Source organism: Sinohyriopsis cumingii, chromosome 5 (assembly GCF_028554795.1).
Source record: "Sinohyriopsis cumingii isolate HCF-2022 chromosome 5, ASM2855479v2, whole genome shotgun sequence".
NCBI classification, from domain to species: domain Eukaryota; kingdom Metazoa; phylum Mollusca; class Bivalvia; order Unionida; family Unionidae; genus Sinohyriopsis; species Sinohyriopsis cumingii.
In genome coordinates, this window is record NC_142965.1 from 90,565,925 (window position 1) to 90,586,229 (window position 20,305).

The 20,305-nt window shown below is 35.6% G+C and overlaps 1 protein-coding gene across 5 annotated transcripts in view; it reads left to right on the forward strand.

Moving 5' to 3' along the window:
• The window catches only part of LOC149799739 (uncharacterized), a 107,667-nt gene that overhangs the window by 78,229 nt on the left and 9,133 nt on the right, over nt 1–20,305 (forward strand). For all 5 annotated transcript variants that reach the window (XM_089959113.1, XM_089959112.1, XM_089959114.1 and 2 more), the window contains exon 2: nt 1,709–4,955. In XM_089959113.1, the coding sequence (XP_089815239.1) occupies nt 1,714–4,955 (3,242 nt within the window). In that variant the 5' untranslated portion in view covers nt 1,709–1,713. The remainder of the gene's footprint in view (nt 1–1,708; nt 4,956–20,305) is intronic.

A 20,305-nucleotide genomic window follows, 5' to 3' on the forward strand; every position in this document is an offset into this window, starting at 1 on the left:
GACTTTCTTTATTTTTTGCGGGGCCCCGAGTGATCGAATGGTCTAAAGTGCTTTCCGTTACAGATCATTGCCATCTCACCTCTGTCTGTGTGGGTTCAAATCTCGGATTCAGCCATTGTGGCTTTGTGAAAAAACTTGCCAGTAGCTTCTCATGGGTCGGTGGTTCTTTGCGGGGTTTTCCTGGGTTCTTCCTCTACCATTAATACTGGCCGTCATGTATAGCCTATTGTATGCAGAAAAATGGCGTTAAACCCTACAACAACAACAACAACAACAACAACTTTATTTTTGCTACAAAATACCAAAAGGTCCACATGTGCTTATTTTCCTTATAAGATTATTTTCATGTTTCCATGCATGTACTTCTTAGCTGACTTTGACATATTCTTATACCATCATTATAATTCATCATTTTGAAGGGTCCCATATGTAGAATTATAATCGTCATTTTGATGGTCCCCATGCGTAGAATTATTATTTATCATTTTGAAGGTCCCCATATGTAGAATTATAATTTATCATTTGAAGGTTCCATGTGTAGAATAATTATAACTCATCATTTTGATGGTCTCCATATGTAGAATTATAATTCATCATTTTAAATGTCCCCATATGTAGAATTATAATTCATCATTTTGATGGTCCCCATATGTAGGATTATAATTTATAATTTGAAAGTCCCCATATGCAGAATTATAATTCATCAATTTGAAGGTCCCCATATATAGATTTATATTCTCTAAAAGCAGTCAAATATTTGTTGCCTTGACTGCCTCGAAGAGATATGTTTTGTCAGGGTGAACAGTTGCTTTGGTATATGATAGCAATTGTGGGTCCAAGTTGAATAATTCAGCTTTCTCCTGAAAACAGACCTCATTCAGCTGGCTTGCAGATCAAGGTTTTCTTTTTCTTCTTTCTAATAATATACAGTGGATGGCACAACCTTGGATTTTTATAAATACAGTCTATGTTAACCTTAGTAATATCTGGGGTTATGCTGTTGGTGCTCTGCTCTTTCATTAGGGTTGGGCTGGCTTTAATTAACAGAAAGCTGGAAGAATTCTGCCTGAGACTCACATGTCCTCTGTTTAATTTGATTCTCTTTCATTTTTGTTTAATTAAATAAAATCACCAATTGTGCCATGTGTATATTGATTTCTCTATTTTAATTCGTCCTTTTAAATTGAAACCTGAAGCAAAGCTGAAAGAATCATCATGTCAAAGTACTGTTACAGAGGGTTGTGATGTATATTTTGGCATGGTAGTGCATTAGTTTTAGTGACTTTTTTCAGTTTATTGAGTTAGAATGAGGAGAGCAAAAATAACTTGACCCAGGTGAGTTTTTGCATGGATGTGTGGGTCGAGTGGTCCAAAAAGCTCACCTTTACTGAGCACTGCCATCTCACCTCTGTCTACATGGGTTTGAGTCTCAGGCTCAGCCTTTGTGGGTATGTGAGAAAGCTTGCCAGTAGGTTCCCGAAGGTCGGAGGTTTTTACTGGGGTTTTCATGGGTTCTTCCACTAGTTATACTGGCTGCCATGTATAGCCTGTCATGCCCTGAGAAATAGTGTTAAACCAAAACAAAAAGGCAATATAGAACCCCAATCATTTGATATATAAATGTTAATTATATGAATTATTCTTATAATACAGTAATCATTTATTTCACGAAGAATTTGCACTGATTTTATGTTATTTGATTTTTCAGATCGAATGATGATGGCAGACCAAGAAGATACAGGGGTAACCTCCTTTGCAATTGTTAATGGTGGATCTGAAGTGCCTACAGTTCAGAAAGAAGTCCCAAGCTCCAAATGTTTGATTGATATTTCTAATGGAATGGAGAATGGTGATCAAGAGCATGTAGTAGCTCCAATGAATGGAGGATGTAATGGAAAGGATGAAGATATACTGAATGAGGAGATGGGGGATGAAAAAGAGAATAATTTTCCTCCACCTCCACCTACTCCAGCAAATGGTGAGGAGGAGCTGGAGGTTGAGATAGTGAATAGTGATGAACAGGCAGTACGTGATCTTGGGGACATTCCTGTTGATGAACCTTGTGATATTCCTCACACTGATGAAGTGATCTGCAAAGAACTAGTAAATGTTGATAGTGTTCAGAATGGTCAAGAGGAACATGTTAATATGGGAATTGGGTGTGAACAGCCTCATCAAGGTATTCCTGAGGAGAACTTAGTTTCTTTTGAAGAAGAGAAAGAATTGGTTTCCACTGCATCAACACTAGTGCCTACTACTATTCAAGATTATGAGTTGCCTGCAGAGAATGAACAAGAGGAAACAAAGGGTGTGGTTTCCTCAGAGGTAGATGAACAGGAGAAAGTCATTGGTTATACAGAGGAACTACCAGTTGAGGAGGTACATGATGAGCCTGAACCAGAGCAGGCACCAGCTGAGGTTGAAGCAGAGGAAGAGAAGCATGATATTTATCCTCTAGAGAGTACAAAGGAAGCATTACAAGAGATGCAGCAGGAGCTAAGTGAGAACAACACTGTAGCTGATGAGACAATTGAGCAAAGAGAGGACACCATAGAACCAGTGCCTGATATTGTAGCAATGAGTGAAATGGCATCAGAGGAACTAGCTGAAGAGAATAAGCAAATTGAAGAAGTAGCTCCTCAGGTTGAGGATGTACCACCTCCTCCACCACCTCCTTTGGTTATAGATGCAACACCTCCACCACCACCACCACTGGATGAAAATGTAAAAATGAAAAGGGCTTCACCCAAAAATGGAACTCCATCTCCAAAGAATGAGCTGCCAGAGGATATCACTACCTCTCAGTGTGAGACTAAAGAAGCAGAAGATGTCCAAGCTTTTTCAGTAGCTGAACCAGAACCTGCAGTTAAAATTGAACAAGAAGAACTTGAACCAGTTATGTCAGTTGTCCAGAATGCTGAACCACCAAAGGAGCAGACTCATATTCAATCACCTGAACATGTTAAAGAACCTGAGCCAGTTCATGTACCCATACAATTACCATCAGTTCAGAAACAGACTAGAGAAGAGGAAGCTCAAGAGACACCAAAAGAATCTGAAACTTCTTCTGAAGTTGCAAGCACTCCAGAGGCAGTTGAAGAAACTACAGAGACAAAGGAAGTAGAGGAGGTTGGAAGCCCAAAGGTGTCTCCAAAAATCAACAAGAAAAACTTTAAGAGCAAGATCAAATTTGGACCTGATTTAGTTGATGGATCGATTAAGCAACTTCAGTTCTTGCACAGTATCAACCAACAAGAAAGTCTACAAGTGAATGGACCAGTGTTAAAGAGAGCAATCTACAGATATGAGCAGCTTTGGCTGCCACTGGCTGCAGAGCACAAGAAGGAAACTCTGGCAGCTCCTTTAGATGTTGAATGGGTCTGGCATTGCCATCTTTTGTCCCCTGTGCCCTATGAACTAGATTGTAATGATTTGGTTGGTATGTTGGTAGACCATAAAGTAATGAGTGAGAAGGAGAGAACAAAGTCACTAGAGAAAGCAAGGAAATACTGGACAAACAAATATCCTGATGAACCATTTGATGTAAGCCTCACAGGAGAGGTGGAAGAGTTTATTGAAATTGAGGTTGAAGAACCTGAACCTGGAGTACCTGCACCAACAGCCTCAGAGAATAATGAGGCACCAGAGGAGGCAACTGTAAAAACACCACTGTTGGAGGCCTTTACAGGACAACAGTCAGAGACACCAAAACCAGCAGAAGAAATTGCTAAAGAGGCAATAGAAAAAGCTGAATGCAAGGACACTGAGGAGAGTGAAAAGAAGGAGGAGAAAGGGAAGGAGGACAAGAAAGAAGGGAGTGAGGCAGAGCCAGAACAAAAGAAAGAGGTTGAGTCAGCTGTCACTGAAAAGCCTACTGCTGAAGAGCCAGTTCCAATTCCTAAAAAGAAAGTTTTGGTCAAATTACCATGGGTTGATTATGCACAGAAGTCCTCCTGTGATGTCATTGCTTCAGTAGCAATGCAAAGAGTATTTTACTATCAAGTTTCATTGCCTCATTATCAGGATAAATCATTCCTTAAATCAGCTGTTAAAAGATACCAGAAGCTGTTGTACCTGAAGCATCAAAACCCAGATGAATTTCTGGTCCCTTGCTATGATATCGATCTTGTCTGGCATACACATCAGTTACATCCAGCTGCCTACAAACATGACACAGTAAAGATACTTGGACGAACCTTGAATCACAGTGATTCTGTTAATGATAGGAAACCAGGATCCAAACTTCAGAAAGCAGATGTTAGAACCCGTGAACTCTGGAAGGAATTCTTCAATGAAAATTTCATTTGTTTTGGATCTATGTTCAGAGGCGATCCACCAATTCTGTGCTCAAGGATGGAGCTGATTACTCCTCAGGAGACATTTGCCTTTTCAACCAAGAAGGCAAATGTTGCTATCGACAAAGTACAGATTGAAGGACTTCCCGATGAAGTGACCAAATTTCAAGTGAAGGTCACATACGTTGCTAGTGAAAAGGAAGGCCCTGTAATTACAAATCTGAAAGGGAATAAGAAGAAGTTGGAATTTGAAAACACCAAGAAAGGTTTGGCCAATTTTATGTTTGATACCAAAGAGTATGACAGATTAAAATTCAATATGAGCCAACAGATAGGATTTGCATGTGCAGGTCATGATGAAGAATTGGGTCAGGATATTTTCAACTTTTTGCCAGTTGTTGAAAGCATGACCAAAGAGTCGACAGAGCCTGTCAACATATCAGATACTGTTACGATTGATGAAGAGAAGAATTTGAAGGCCACATTCACAGCTACATTGTCAAGCCCAAAACAAGGGCCATGTGTGCTCTTCTTGCAGAATGGCAACTTTGAAAGAAGGTTTTGTATCATGCCAGAACACATTGAACAGATGTGGGGACCAGTACCTCTTCCAAGATTGCCTGCTGGAATGGACAACAACTGTATTGTTGCTTCACACAGGTGAGTTCTAATTTAAATTTTGTTCTGGTCACCACCCTGCTGCAATATTTTTGGAGCAATGTAAGAAAGTATCAGCTTTTTCTATGCTGACTTGCATGTACCCATTTTGTGCCTTTGATTTCATAAATAATGATTTGTTAAGTTTTATTTCTCAGTATACTGTTCAATTTTTACTTTGGTAAATTTCAATAAAGTTAGTCCAGCAAACACAACTCATGCAAAAGCATGAAACTCGATAAAATTGGTGAATCATGCGGTCTTTCTTTCAGAACCTATTGCTCTTCGGGGAATGTAATTCATTATGGTATGGCATGTGATCTCTAAAACATGTTAACATTCATACCATATTTCTTTTAGAATAAAGCCAGATGGCCAGCACAGATAATATTACTTAAAAAAGGTGGGTGAATGGCATATCATCATAGCGGTTTAATCATCAAAATTTTATTTAAGTTGTCAAAATTTTTGGAATGGACTTTCTTCAAGCATGGTCTCATCAGGACAAAAAAAAATGTTTCAGTTGCACTGGTTTTAAACTTAAGTTAGGCAGATTGTTTTTTGGGAGTTGTTTTTTAAAATACAATGTATACATTTAATGGATTTTTTTAACCATTGGTGGGAAATGGGGGGTGGTGGCAATGAGAAACAGGGACAGTCAACTGACCAGAAACATACTTTTTATTCAATTTGGCCTCATTAGAATAGCACTAATAGTAACTTGTGAAAATATTTTCTTGTAAATATGCTGAAGTTGTTGAAATAAAAAAAAGTCAGTTACGGTGAGAATATCATTATTACAGTATTGCAGATGATCAATTAAGGCCCTTTCCTCACTCCATATTAGATCACAAAGCTTTGTTACCAGAGTTTCAGTCAGGCAGTTCCTGCAAACTGTATTTAACAAACTCATGCATCCAAAGAGCAGAATGACCTTGACAGGCTGTATTTCTACTTTATTCCCACAGATTTACAATATTGCGCAGCAGAAAGCAGAATTATTTTTGGTCTGCTTGAAGCTAAAGTTATCTTGCATGTGTGTGTGTGCAATTACCATTAGCAGCAGACCTTTCTGTGCCACAAGCTGCAGATGATTTCACATGATTATTGTTATAATAGTAGGACTGCACTTTTGATGGTGCAGAATGAAAATTTGTGTACTGTAGTTCGTGGATGAAAAATATCTGTTCATTTATAAGTTGTTGTGAATATAAAGTTCCATGCATGACATTCATGTTCAGCCTCCTGACACCTTTGGATCAAATTGCTCACTTTCAGGTTAGAATAACCTATGCCATCAAAAATGATAATAACAATAAGACTTGGTTATTAGCAGAGGATTTGAATTGTCTCAGTTTCCCTTGAGAATTTTACCTTAGATGTGCCTGATATATCAGATTTTGGTGCAAAGTCACATGGAAATGGAAGATTTCATAATACCCTTGAAATGATTCCTTAATTTTTAATCATTGTAATAATAACCATCCTTGGAGAATTCAAGACTTAGAGCATTTGGAAAATTGTAATTGAGGAATAAGTTGATTTTAGGAATACCATCTGGACTTGCTTATAAGTTAGCTGAGTCAAAATGCAAACAACAAATATCGTAATCTGCCATTGCATAATGCGACTGCAGATCAGGGTCTGTGTTGCTGGTTCAACTGGTTACTCCTTACAAACTTCACAGACCCAGATTTGCCATTGCATTATGCAATTGCAGATCTGGTTCAGTGCATTTTGCAGTTGGACTTGACTTATAAACAAGAATGTACTGTACTTTAAATCTGTGATTCTCAAACATTTACTTGCAGACCACATGAGCATCTCCGCATACCACTTAATGATTCCTGAGGGTTTAGTTGGATCTCTTAATGATCTTTCCAGATGTTGATTGTACCTTTAGCTAATAACTATTGCAAAGTACTTTGCATAAAATTGCTACATATAAAAAAATCTTAATAATAATTACCATGTTTTGTTCTTCAAATAAAAGCACACAACAGATATCTTAATATCAAAAGTCTTTCCTTTCTAATGCGAAGGATGAGCTTGTTTATTATTTTGAGAAAGTTCGGATTTTCAATTGTTCTGCAGTTATTCTGCCATCCACCAATGTCTGATTTAAATCCTATCTAACATTATGATGTTATTACAACTTGTTCAAGTGAAGAACATGTATGCACAGAAGAACTTTGAGACCTTGAAGTGTTGCACTGCGACTGTGTTTTTGTTTCACATCTTCATTAGTTTTGAGCTTTAGAAGTTCACATACATGAAAATATTTGTTTGAAAAATGGGTCAAAATTTCACTCATTTGATGAAGGTGCCAGATAAGAATGCTTTAGCTTTATTTCCATCCAATTAAGAATTGGTTTTGCTGAATTTAAGTAAATATCTCCTGTGTCCATACTTTTGTATTTCTGACACATGTACATGTACTTAGTTTCAGGTCACTGGTTGCATGACTGTAACTGTGTGTGAAAAAAGTAAAGTAGAACTTCTTCATTAGTGATGTTTTTTTAATATACTTTCTTTAATATATTGGCGTAAATTTTATGAAAATATCAGTGGATGTACAACAGTGTGTGATGTACAGTGTTTTTGAAAGCTTGAAGAAGAAAATGGCTGATATGAGATAAAGTAATTTGGGTCTGTTTTTATTGAAAATATCAAGGCCTCTAGTATACCAAGACAAAATTAAACTTTATTCGGTACTACTCCAGTTATACAAGATAGATATAATTGTCACAGATGATTTGGCAGCAAACTGGACAGATCTACCATTTTAGTGTATCACAGCTTGGAAAAATTATACTCCCTGAATTAATTATGTAGGCATTGACCTTCTCCATTGTGGCTGTTGCAGCATTTGTTTACAATTATCCGGTATCATTAATATTACTGTAAGAGACTCCTTGGGTGTTTACTTGGGAAAAGAATCAAGGACGAATTTTGAAAATATGTTTGCCCAAATTAAAACACTGAATTTTCTAAGATTTTTTGGCATTCAGACTTAAAAATTGTGACCTTAAAAATTTATTGACTGGTTGCAGTTACAGTTTTGAAATTGAAAAGATGTACATTGATCAACTTGTGATCCATTCCATTTACTGTATGGCTAAGCTACTAGCACAAACTTCTTCACAGGCTAAACTGACATGTTGCAACAATTTTGCTGGAATGCTTTTTGTTAATTTAGGGCAGCTGGAGGATGCCAGTGGATGTTAATTTTCTTAAATGAGTCACCCAGGGTTCTATATCAATATTTATGTTCATATTTTTCCCCAGAATTTGGGTCAGCCCTGCTCTGGTGCTGGTGCCCTTGTTGAAGATCTTGGTGTAGAAGACCACATTATAAATGGTATCTTCATAACCTTTAGTACAGTGGAATTTGTGTGATGCTGATTAAAACAGATTTATTTGAAAGAGGATAAATAAAATAGATTTGGTAGTTATTTGCAGGATCCTAAACTATTTTCAGTCATAATTATGCAGAAATGTATAGAGTTTATTACATTTCATTTCTCTCACCCCAAATGCCCCAAGCTGAAAATGATTTTGCAGGAAGAAAAAAGACATATATATATATATATATATATATATATATATATATATATATATATATATATATATATATATATATTTCAATAACTCGCTGTGCTATCTGGCTGATAAACTCTTTAGAATAAAGACCTAGTTAAAACTTAAGATCTTAACTCTACATTGATTCTCTGAAGTGGTGGGCAATCCTTAGATATGGGAATATTAATGAAATGCACACTCAGATTTAAGTTTCATCTGAGTTTTTAATGGTTTTAAAAAAACATTCATACAGCGGTAAAAATTCAAGACTAGTTTCAGATGTATCACTTCTAAATAATAACTTATGGCAGAGTGGTGGTGTGCATTTGGATAAACATTTTTAATTTAATGAACAGTTTAAGTGATAGACATTGATACAAACTGCAAATATGAGAGTTTCAGTGTTCAGATTTTATATTAAAATTATTGTTTAGTGATACACTTAGAAACGTTGGCTAACATTTAATTAAATTCATTTGGGTTAACTTCAAACAGATCCTTGAGAAACACTCAATGGTTATAACAATAATAGCTAACAAGTTGTGTGTGTGTGTGTGTATATATATATATATATATATATATATATATATATATATATATATATATATATATATATATATATATATATATTCATTCATTTCAGAATACTTAACATTGTACATTGCAGTAATATAAGCAGAAGTATTGACAATTTTTTTCTAAACGTTTTTTCATGCAGAGCTAGCGAAGAAAATTTATATTAAAGTCTTACGGATGTATCAATGACGATATTACAAAAGGAGAAAAAAAGCATTTAAAATTGTTTAAAAGTAGTTTATACTAGAAGTTTATTCGTGTTTTTGGAAAGAATTTAGAAATAGTTACCTTGTTTTGGAATCTGTAATGGCGCTTGTACTGAATTCAGCTTTTTGCCAAAAATAGACCATGATATCACTGTGCCAGGCTGCCGCCATATTGTTTTCGGACAAAGTGCAGAGAGATGCTTAGAAACACATGGTAATTCACGACATATAGGCAAAAATAAAGTTGTTTTTATTTGCTCTTCCCTCACTATGTAATGTTTTGATATATTCTACTATAATATATGAGTGTGTACAATAATAATTTTGTACATTTTATTTCTTTGTCATCCTTTTGTATTGCTTTCAAATCTACGTTGACTAAAGCTGTTGCATGTACACATTAAAGGAATGTGTGTGTGTGTGTGTGTGTGTGTGTGTGTTTGTCCCAAATGAATGTGTTGAAACCAATAATATTAATTTATATATCGTTTATTTCCTTTTCAGTTAGTGTTTGTGTGTAAAATGTGTATCATTTTAAGGGTGGTTGTCATCATTAGGGACAGCACTTTCTGTAATGCTTTTTCCATCAATACATGCATAAAATTATGCTTCCTGACAGAATGTAAATGTATGTATCTTTTAATTAAGGAAATGTAATATCGACGAAGTATAACTATAATCAACTGGTGCTGCTCTTTTCAAGACTGTAACTATAATGAAAATAATGCATTCTTTTATGTTCTAAAATGTCATTCAGAATTACAATTTGTTTGTAAAACAGACATTGAAATAAATATATAAATTTTCTCTCCTTTTTTGTTGCCAAGTAACACATCAGAATCAGAAAAGGTTAATAAAATCACTAGTGCATACTACCAAAAAAAACAAAACAACAAAAACAAACAAAACGATACCTTCATTTTAAACTTTTGGCATATATATGCACTATTTCTAGATTCTACATGCATAGTGTCACATCGACTAAGCAGAGCATAATTTTATTTGCTAAACAAAATATAAGAAATAGTCACTTTCCTAAAAACACCCCTCTGTTTATATGAATCACATATAAGAATACTTCATCTACATTATTTAATGGGGTGGGGTGGGTGGGCTGACAGTTCCTTTGGAATTTTCCTCCCAAAATATTCAGGGTATATCTATCGATGATGAAATACAAGGAATTTGTGTATTATACTGTTCTAGAGGATTCATCAAATTTGATTATTTGATTTATACAGTCTGCAGGCTTTAGCACCACTGTAACTAAAGATTGGAATTCACCTCTATATTCAGATGAACAAATTTAATGCCAGGTACATGGTTTTCAGCAAGAAGAATAAGAATACAAACACAGAAAAGAAGACTGAACTCCATTATGCCGGTTTGCCTTGTCTGAATTGCAATTTTTAGAAACTGATATCACTGCTTGTGACGTTTCACATACGTAAAAAGTACAAGCACCATTCAGATTCCGCATAGAAGCATTGTATTGTGAGCCTTGTGTCAGTAAATCCAGTCTTTAATGACCATTATTTTGGAGACTACCTGTCATTTGAAACTGGATTCTTAATCAGTTGTTTTGGTAATACTTTGACCTGTCTTGATTTTAATTGGCTGAAGGGAGTGCTCTCTCATGACAAGTTTCCCTGTGTTGTGTCATCTTCAGTCTTCAAACAGCTACAACAGCCATGTTGTGTAACAAATGTTTGATAAAAGATTTGCAGATGGCCTGATAGGAAGAGGTATCCTATATGACTGCACAAAAAATATTCATTCCAGTTTTTCTAGGAAATGTTCTGCTGAATTGTGAAGATAAATGTACAAGATTAACATCCTCCTGGTTCTGATAATGGCTGACATCTTAGACTGTGTATCCATCAGCAGACTTTGCTGGAGCATTTATAAACAGTTGGAAACCAGACCAGATTATTTAAATCAGACAAACAATACATGTTTTATAATTGCTCTATTGCCTTGTAAACCCATACATGGTGAAATTGAAGCCATGAAATCTCAGACATGAGCCAGTGTGACACTCCTGAGGTGGGAGAAAAATGCTTCCCATTTCTCTCAACATTCTTTAAAATGATTGTTTTCAAAAACACACACACAGCCTCTTGATTATCTGAGGTCTGGAGGACTGGAAGAAAAACTGGATGATATGGGTGGGGTGGGGTGTCTAATAACCGAAGGTCATGAAGGTGCAAGCGTACATGAAGCTAAATGCATTTATTCTGTTCTGGCCAAACTTTATTTATTCATATTTAACCTTTCCAAGTTTTTCAGCAATGTTGATAGCATGTTTGCTAAAATATTGTACTGCTCAGCGTCTCAGATTTGCTTTTCATGCCCCATTCTACTTCAAGGATAAGGGGCCCCAAGCGGCTGAGTGGTCTAAAGTGCTCTCCATTATGGATCACTGCCATCTCATCTCTGGGTTCAAGTCTAGGATTCGGCCAATGTGGGTATGTGAGAAAGCTTGCCAGTAGCTTCTCGTGGGTCGGTGGTTCTTCCCGGGATTTTCACGGGTTCTTCCTCCACCATTAATACTGGCCGCCATGCATAGCCTATCGTGCGCTGAAAAACGGCGTTAAACCCCACAACAACAACAACAACTTCAAGGATAGCATTGTATTTGGTTTCTATACATTTTGGCTTACCTTCCACTTTGTAATGCTTCCAGTTTGCGGAGTCAGATGCAGTGTAGTAAGCAAAGTGACTTCCATAGATTGTTTGAAAATACACGTATAGTCGAATATAGCTTTCAAAGAGTTCATGTGATATTCCAACTTTCTTTTATCAAACCTACATTTCATAAAGTTACTGCATTATTTGAATAAGCCCAGGGTTATCAAACGGCAAATCAATTATTGAATTAGTGACAAACAATGAACATAACCTGCTCTTTGATTAATCAGTACTCACAGTTTGGACCGAAATGTCACGATTCAAGAAATCAAACATGTCACTGATGACAGTTTTCACACTTTGGATAATGTGTCACAATTTCAGTAGGACTGAGGATTTCAAACTGCTAAACTACTTTGTGTACTGTAAGAGTTGTACATATACTTGAATAATCAAAGTTCAGATAATAGCTGTAAGAAAGATAAAAACAAAGACAAAATTTATTCAGGACCTGACGAATCGTTTGGATAAGTACCTAGGTATTCAGTTAATAGGACTACCTAGGTATTCAGTTAATAGGACTTTTAATAACCGAGTGTACTAATGTGTGTACATGTACACATACAGGTCTCCATTATAATGCACCTGGTTATAATATTCTTTCAGATACGACATAAAACAATTATGGACTTCATGACCAAAAAGCAGATTTGACAGTATACATTATATAACTCTAACTGTTGTGCAATTCGGTTATTAATATAATATGTTCAGCTTCTTAGTATACGATCAATCTTACACTTACTTGCTACACCATGGATTGAGAAATTTATTTAAAGCACTTTTGTGACCTTGTGAAGACACTTTGTTGACAATATACATTATTTAATAGTTTAGAGCATATCAGATGTTCAAGATAGAAATTATACTAGAGTCACATAAAGGTACATGTTGCTTTGGTGTTGGACAATTTGGCAGATTGCTTTTGGAAGTTGATTTGTTTGCTTACAAGGTGATGGCAGATGAACTGACTTTTATACCATCTTGCTGGTATTGGAAAAATGTGTTGACCAAAAAAACTGTTGACTTGTCAGTCACTACATTTGTAGGTTAGTTTGTATTGCTTGTTTCTAATATTACTAGTATATTACTAGTATATTACTAGTATGTTATTTTTATAGCTTGTTTCAAATCTGACTATTTTGAATATGTCCCATCAGCTTTTCATGCAGGGTGCAAAAAGAAGCACCAGTTTAGGCCAACCCAAAAAATATTTGTTTCCAGTTGGCCGAATGTCCTTGTTTTTTGTTCCCCACCTAGCACTTTTTTCCCCCAGGGTAAAAACTTTTTTATATACTAATTCCATAAATTGATTTGTGCATCTAATTGAGCCAGTTTTGCACAGTACTTCAAGTGCTCAGTACATTATATATACTAATCATTATAATATATATAATGTCTATAAAACGTACCAAAAACTTATCTACCAACCCAGGTAATTTAAGACCAGTGCAGTAGGAAATCTGCTTTTTATGTGGGCCTTTACAGAATCTTGATGTTTGTGGCTTAGTGCAGAGTCGTAAACAATTCCAGATTCTGTGGAATTGTTACAAATATTAAGTGAGAATTTTTCATTCAGAGCAGTATTATCAAATCTTGGAAGATCTTGAAAATAAATTTCGCTGTTGTTATTAGCATTGTGAGTTATGTAGGGATGAGGTCTTATAATAATAATAATAATAATAATAATGAGGACTTTGTATAGCGCCTAATCTTTAGAAGCTCTAAGCGCTTTACAACATTAGACAACACCTATAAGATAAAAAACATATAATGATATGATTACAAAAACAAACACCATGAAATTAGAAAACATTAAAAAAAACATGCTAAGAATATTTAAGGTAGGAAGCATTATTAGGTCTTTAAGTTTGTTCTTGCAGTCAAAATAAGTGAGTTTTAAGAGCCCTCTTGAATGGGATCACTGTGTCTTTGTGTCTAAGTTCAGTGGGCAATTCATTCCACGTAGCTGGGCCCTGGTATGCAAAAGAACTTTGTCCATATGACTTTGTTTTCATAGTGGGAAGAATGAGTATACGATTGTCAGAAGAGGAGCATAAGTATCTTGCTGGTGTGTACACATGGGTGAGGTCAGATAGGTATGTTGGACTAGAGTTCAACAGTGAAACGTAGCACAGAGAACAAAATTTTTGTTTGATTCTGGATCGAATAGATAGCCAGTGAAGGGTACAGAGCAGTGGGGAGGTGTGCTCTGATTGTTGTACTCTAAGTATGATCCGAGCAGTTGTGTTTTGAACTTTTTGAAGTTTCTGGAGCAGATATTGAGATGAACCAGACAGGATTGAGTTACAATAGTCCAGTCTTGAAAGTACTAATGAACACACAAGTTTTTAGTGGCATCAGCTGAAAGATATTTGCGAATTGAGCTGATGCATCTCAGCTCAAGATGTGCAGCATTGCATATGTTCATGACATGTTGGTGCAATTTGAGAGTACTGTCCAGAGTAACACCTAGGTTTCATACTGATTGTGTGAATTTAATGTTGGTGTTGCTGATATTTATTGTTTGAGGTAAAGGATGTGAATGAGAAAGTCTTTGTGTTGTGATCAGAATAGCCTCAGTTTTATCATCATTCATCTGCAGCTTGTTACATGTCATCCATGATTTCACATCAGAAATGCACCTCTCTACACCTTGGATGGTAGCATCAACTTCAGTTGGGTGGCTAGATGTGTATATTTGGGTGTCATCAGCACTCAATTGGTGAGACATTGGATGATCTATGACACTTGAGAGCGACTGAGTGTATAGAATGAATAGAACGGGTCCAAGAACAGACCCCTGTGGAACACCACAACATAGATCAACTGGGCTGGAGTGTATTCCATTTGCAGATACAATTTGTGTCCTGTTGACCAAGTAAGATTTGAACCATAGTAAGGCTGTGTCATGAATGTCAAATACATGCTGGAGACGGTGAAGTAATATATCATGGTCTATTGTATCAAATGCTACAGACAAATCAAGGAGGGTGAGGACTGTAATCTTTCTGCTATCCAACACAGAGAGAATGTCATTAACTACTTTTAGAAGAGTAGTTTCAGTACTGTGACCAGGGGCGATATGCAGATTGTACATTGCTAAAAAGACTGTTTGAATTTAGATGAGATACAAGCTGGGATAGAACAACCTTTTCTAAGATTTTTGATATGAATGGGAGATTAGAAACTGGGCGGTAGTTCTTTAAATTGTTATGGTCTAGTGTTGGTTTCTTCAGCAGAGGCTTTACAATGGCAGTTTTGAAAAATGATGGGAATTCCCCTGACAAGAGAGAGGTATTAATAACATCAGTTAGTGAAGGCAATACTGGATCTAAGCACTCAAGCAGCAGTGATGTTGGAGTTGGATCATGTTCACATGACTTTGGTGCACTCTTCATCAGGATTGTACGTACGAAATCCAGAGACAGGTTCAAATGCTGCTAATGGTTGCTGCTCAGATTCTGTATCCAAAAAGAGAGATTCAGCCAGCTTGTTTTTTCTACTAGGAGGAGAGGAGGAGGGCAGTATAGGCAGACAAAATGGACTGACCTTTGCTCCAGTGCGAGTGTGGTTTGGACTAGTTCAAACGATGTGTGGTCGAAATTGAATGTTGTGGTGTGGTTAAGATGTTTGATCATGGAGTTTTTTGTGATGACAGCAATTCCACCTCCGCGAGAGTTACGGGGGAAGGACTTGATGGAGTAACTAGTGGGTGTTAGATCCACACACTTGGGCTCATCGCCTGATGTTTTTAGCCATGTTTCTGTCAGGAAAATTTATAGGCTCAAAAACTGCTAATAGAACACTGTGATCATTTTATGTAAGGACTACTTTCATTGGCTAAATATTGTTATAAATACTGGATGTTTGCAACTTCATCCAATGCAAAGCTTTGATATGAAATGCTTATATGTGTCTCAGGGGTTTCCCAGCAATTAGCTGGAAACGCATGTTTGGGTCAACAGGGACAGAGAGAGTATTATTAGCAATTTGTATATGCATCTTTGTGGATACAAGGCTGCTTATAGCATTGCATATATTCATTAGCAGAAGGTAAAGAGTAAGAAATCATGCCATGGGTCAGTGGTTCTTCCAGAAGCCTTCACATGGTTTTCGCCCACCAAATATACTGCCTGTCATGTATAGCCTATCATGTGCTGAAAAAATGGCATTAAACCCCACAAAACCAAAACCAAACTGCATAAAGGATTATTCCACCACTGTTGAAAAATCAGAGTAGTGAAGGCAGATGTATATTTCTTCAAAGGTATCATCAGTCTGACCTGGGAAGAAGACACTTATCTCCAGTATCCATTTTTATTCCAGTATCCATTTTTACTCCAGAATTAATTTTTATTCCAATATCCAATTTTACTTCAGTATCCAATTTTATTCCAGTATCCATGCTTACTCCAGTATCCAGTTTTACCACTTATGGGGTATTAGAACATTTACATTTACTTTGTCAACAGTTATTATATCCATTATCCATATAGAAATGTTTTCACCTTGCAGATGCCAACATTAAAACTGCATTCTCTTGTAAAAGGTTGTGAATTTAAATATGGCTTGAAATGTAATTGTCAGTCTCCCAACAAAGAGTTACAAAAACAAATTGTAAAAATGGGACCCATAGTGTTGGGCAGACAACATTAAAACTCCATTCTTTTGCAAAAAAGGTTGTGAATCAAAATATGGCATGAAAGGTACTTGTCAGTCTCCCAATGAAGAGTTACGAAAAGTCACTTGTAAATTTGCACAGCAAAGTGAAGAAAAAGGGGAAAATTAAAATGAGACCCATATTGTTGGACAGACATGATAGCATGTCATTGAGATGGAGTGATTTGTAGCATGTCATCCATAACAGTCACATTATGACCTAACCAGAATGGCAAAAGGTCAGCCTGGCACATGCAGATGTATGCAGTCAACTCATAATTAACTTGAGGCTAGCAAAGTCAAGTCAGTACATGTGCAGTTGTCTTTGCAATTTGTGACTTGCTAGTTGTCACTGATTCTGGATGATCCTTTCCAGCCATTCCTAGCAGCTCTATTCGACTGGATGCAGGACTCATCCTGGTCACCGTGTTCTTTTAAACGAGTGTATAATAACTAGAAATAATCAGTGACCATTTGCACTCCTTTCATTATCAACAACTCCAGTGGCCTAGTGGTTAGAGCATCCACCTCAGATGCAGGATGCCATGGGTTCAAACCCCAGCCAAGTCATAACAAAGACTTATAAAAATGCTACTAACAGCTGCCTTGCTAGGTGCTCAGCATTAAGAGGTTAGTGTTAGGACTGGTCGGCCTGGTGCCAGGATAATGTACTAGAAATCACTATAAACTACCACACTGCAGACATTGTAGTGATGTGACTGAAAAAAGCTACATCAAAAATCCTAAACACACAAGCCCTTTCATTACTGTCTGTACTTGCTTATAATCAAGTCAAACTGCAGACAACTAAAATCCTGATCTGCCATAGTATAATGTGCCAGCAGATCAGGATCTGTATTGTTTGTTCTACTGATTACACCTAACAAACTGCACAGACCTAGAACTGCCGCTGCATTATTGGATGGCAGATCTGGGTCTGTGTGGTTTGCAGTTGGACTTGTCTCTTAAGCGAGTACATACAGTACACAAAGTTACCATGCACAGAGAAAAAGATTTCTCATAATATACGGAAATAATTTTGAGAAGTTTTTTCTTCTTCAAAAACTAGTACCAATTTCAAGTCTGATTAAATTTGGTTGGCATTATGGTTCTAACTTAAAAAACAATAAATATAGCAGTTTTCTTGTGCAGGGGGAAGTCTTATCTAGAACAGGTTCAGGCATGGTAGCAGAGGAGAGTGACAACCAAATCCCTCCTACTGTATTTAATACAGATGCCAAACTACCACTGCAGTGGCTTACTCTAATTAATTCTAAGTTTAAAGAATAAAATGGCAATAACTTATAATTACCATATTCATTATAACATGTAGTCCTAACTAAGTTCCCATCTTAAAAAAATTCCCCCATACTTCTCTAGTAATTGATATTTTTAAAAAAGCTTAGAAGTTACAAGACTTTTTGATGAATGGAATCATTTAACATAATTAAATGTTACTTGGAATAGATTTATATAACATAGTTCCATGTTATTATTATCATATAACATAATTAAATTTTACATGGAATAGAATTATATTTATAGGTTACTGCATTTGTATGGGAAAATATGAATGAGTTTTTCAGATGGAAACCATATTGGGAGTGCAGTATATCCATCTGACAAAATAAGTTCATATTTTCCCATACAAATGCAGTAACCCTTTTGTTATATGATCTTTTTTGTATTCTGCCTAATGCTTAATTATATTAATAAAATACACTACAAGAAACAAAGTAACTGAATGTATGCCATATTCCAAACTAAATACACCAGCGCAGATTCATCACTACACAACAACAACATTAAGCACACATAACTCCGCCCAGATAAATTTGAACTAAGTCGTGCACTCGACATAATTTTCGAAAGAAAATAGCATGTCTGTTAAAATTGAAATTTGGAGTCATATTGTGAATGAATGTGCATTGCAACAACTTTTCCATTTGATCTGGAACGAATAGATTTTGGTAATTTTTCTTCTCTATTCTACGAACTTTTGTGATTATGGACTAGATTTAAATGTGACAATTCCACATGAAATACATCAGATTGAAAAAGCAAGGGAGAAGCATGTTGACTTCTACAAATGTGTTTCTGTTTCTGTCATTGAATGCTTGAAATCATAATGTGGGAAAAATATGAAGTCTTTCAATTGCAGTTATCAAAAACTTGCTATGGAATTTAATGCTTATTTCATTTTGAATACAGTAAGGAGGATGTAATTGAACTTATATTCAAAATACAGTACAATTTCAAAATGTGTAATCAAGATTGAGAACCTATGACATGGCTCATGAAATTCGGATTTGCAGAATTAAGAAAGTACATTTTGAGGAAATTCAGGATGTAAAACTGTAAGTATATTTTTTTGCCATTCTTATCACCAGCTAAAGAAGACAGCATATGCCTTGTCACTATTATGTTAATTGTAAGGACCCTTTCTTGTGTCTGTTGTAGCTAGCCTAAATCTGAAACATTGTATCAAAAAAGTTAACGTGGAATGTGCCAAAACAGCTGGTATGTGGCAGTCCACGAATCATCTGCTTTAGTTTATTCAGAAACAAATTTAAACAACCACAATGAAAAATGCCTACTACGCGAGTGTACATGATTAGTTTACAAATCAAAAGTGCTGGCGTCTGTGTCCATTGTTTGTTTACAATAGAAAGTAGTTTTATTATGCACGTGAATGCAATATGTGTATTTGCACGCAAGTTCAGTATTGGGTAATATTGCATGATTCTGACAAAGTAAAGTTAACAGAAAAAAAATCAGCATATAATAAAATATAATTCCATGTTATTATTATCATATAACATAATTACATGTTACATGGAATTTATTCATGCAACATAATTACATATTACATGGAATGGAATCATATAACATCATTACTTGTTACATGGAATGGAATCATATAGCATCATTACATGTTACATGGAATGGAATTATATAACATCATTACATGTTACATGGAATGGAATCATATGACATCATTACATATTACATGGAATGGAATCATATAACATCATTACTTGTTGCATGGAATGGAATCATATAACATCATTACTTGTTACATGGAATGGAATCATATAACATCATAACATGTTAAATGGAATGGAATCATAACATCATTACATGTTACTTATTCAGGCCTTTTTCAACACAATACCAGTTGAGATCAATATCACATGGAAACCTTCTAGTACCAAAATCCAAGAACAGAGCAATTTAAAAAGAGTTTTCAAATACCCTGGTACAATTCTGTGGAATAAGCTTTCACTACATGTAAAATCTGCTGAAAATATTAGAGTATTTAAGAAAAGATATCATGAGCATATATGTGTTTCTAATAGATAATGGAATTTAGTATTTTAATACTAAACATGTTAAAATAAACACTAATTATTGCTATCTTGATATAATGTGCATTGTTATACTCTCCTTAAGAGGGCCTCAAGGGACAATAGTCCTTGAATAATGAGTCACCCTCTATAAATAAAGCATTATTATTATTATTATTATTATTATTATTATTATTATATAACATCATTACATGTTACATGGAATGGAATCATATAACATCATTACATGTTACATGGAATGGAATCATATAACATTATTACATGTTAC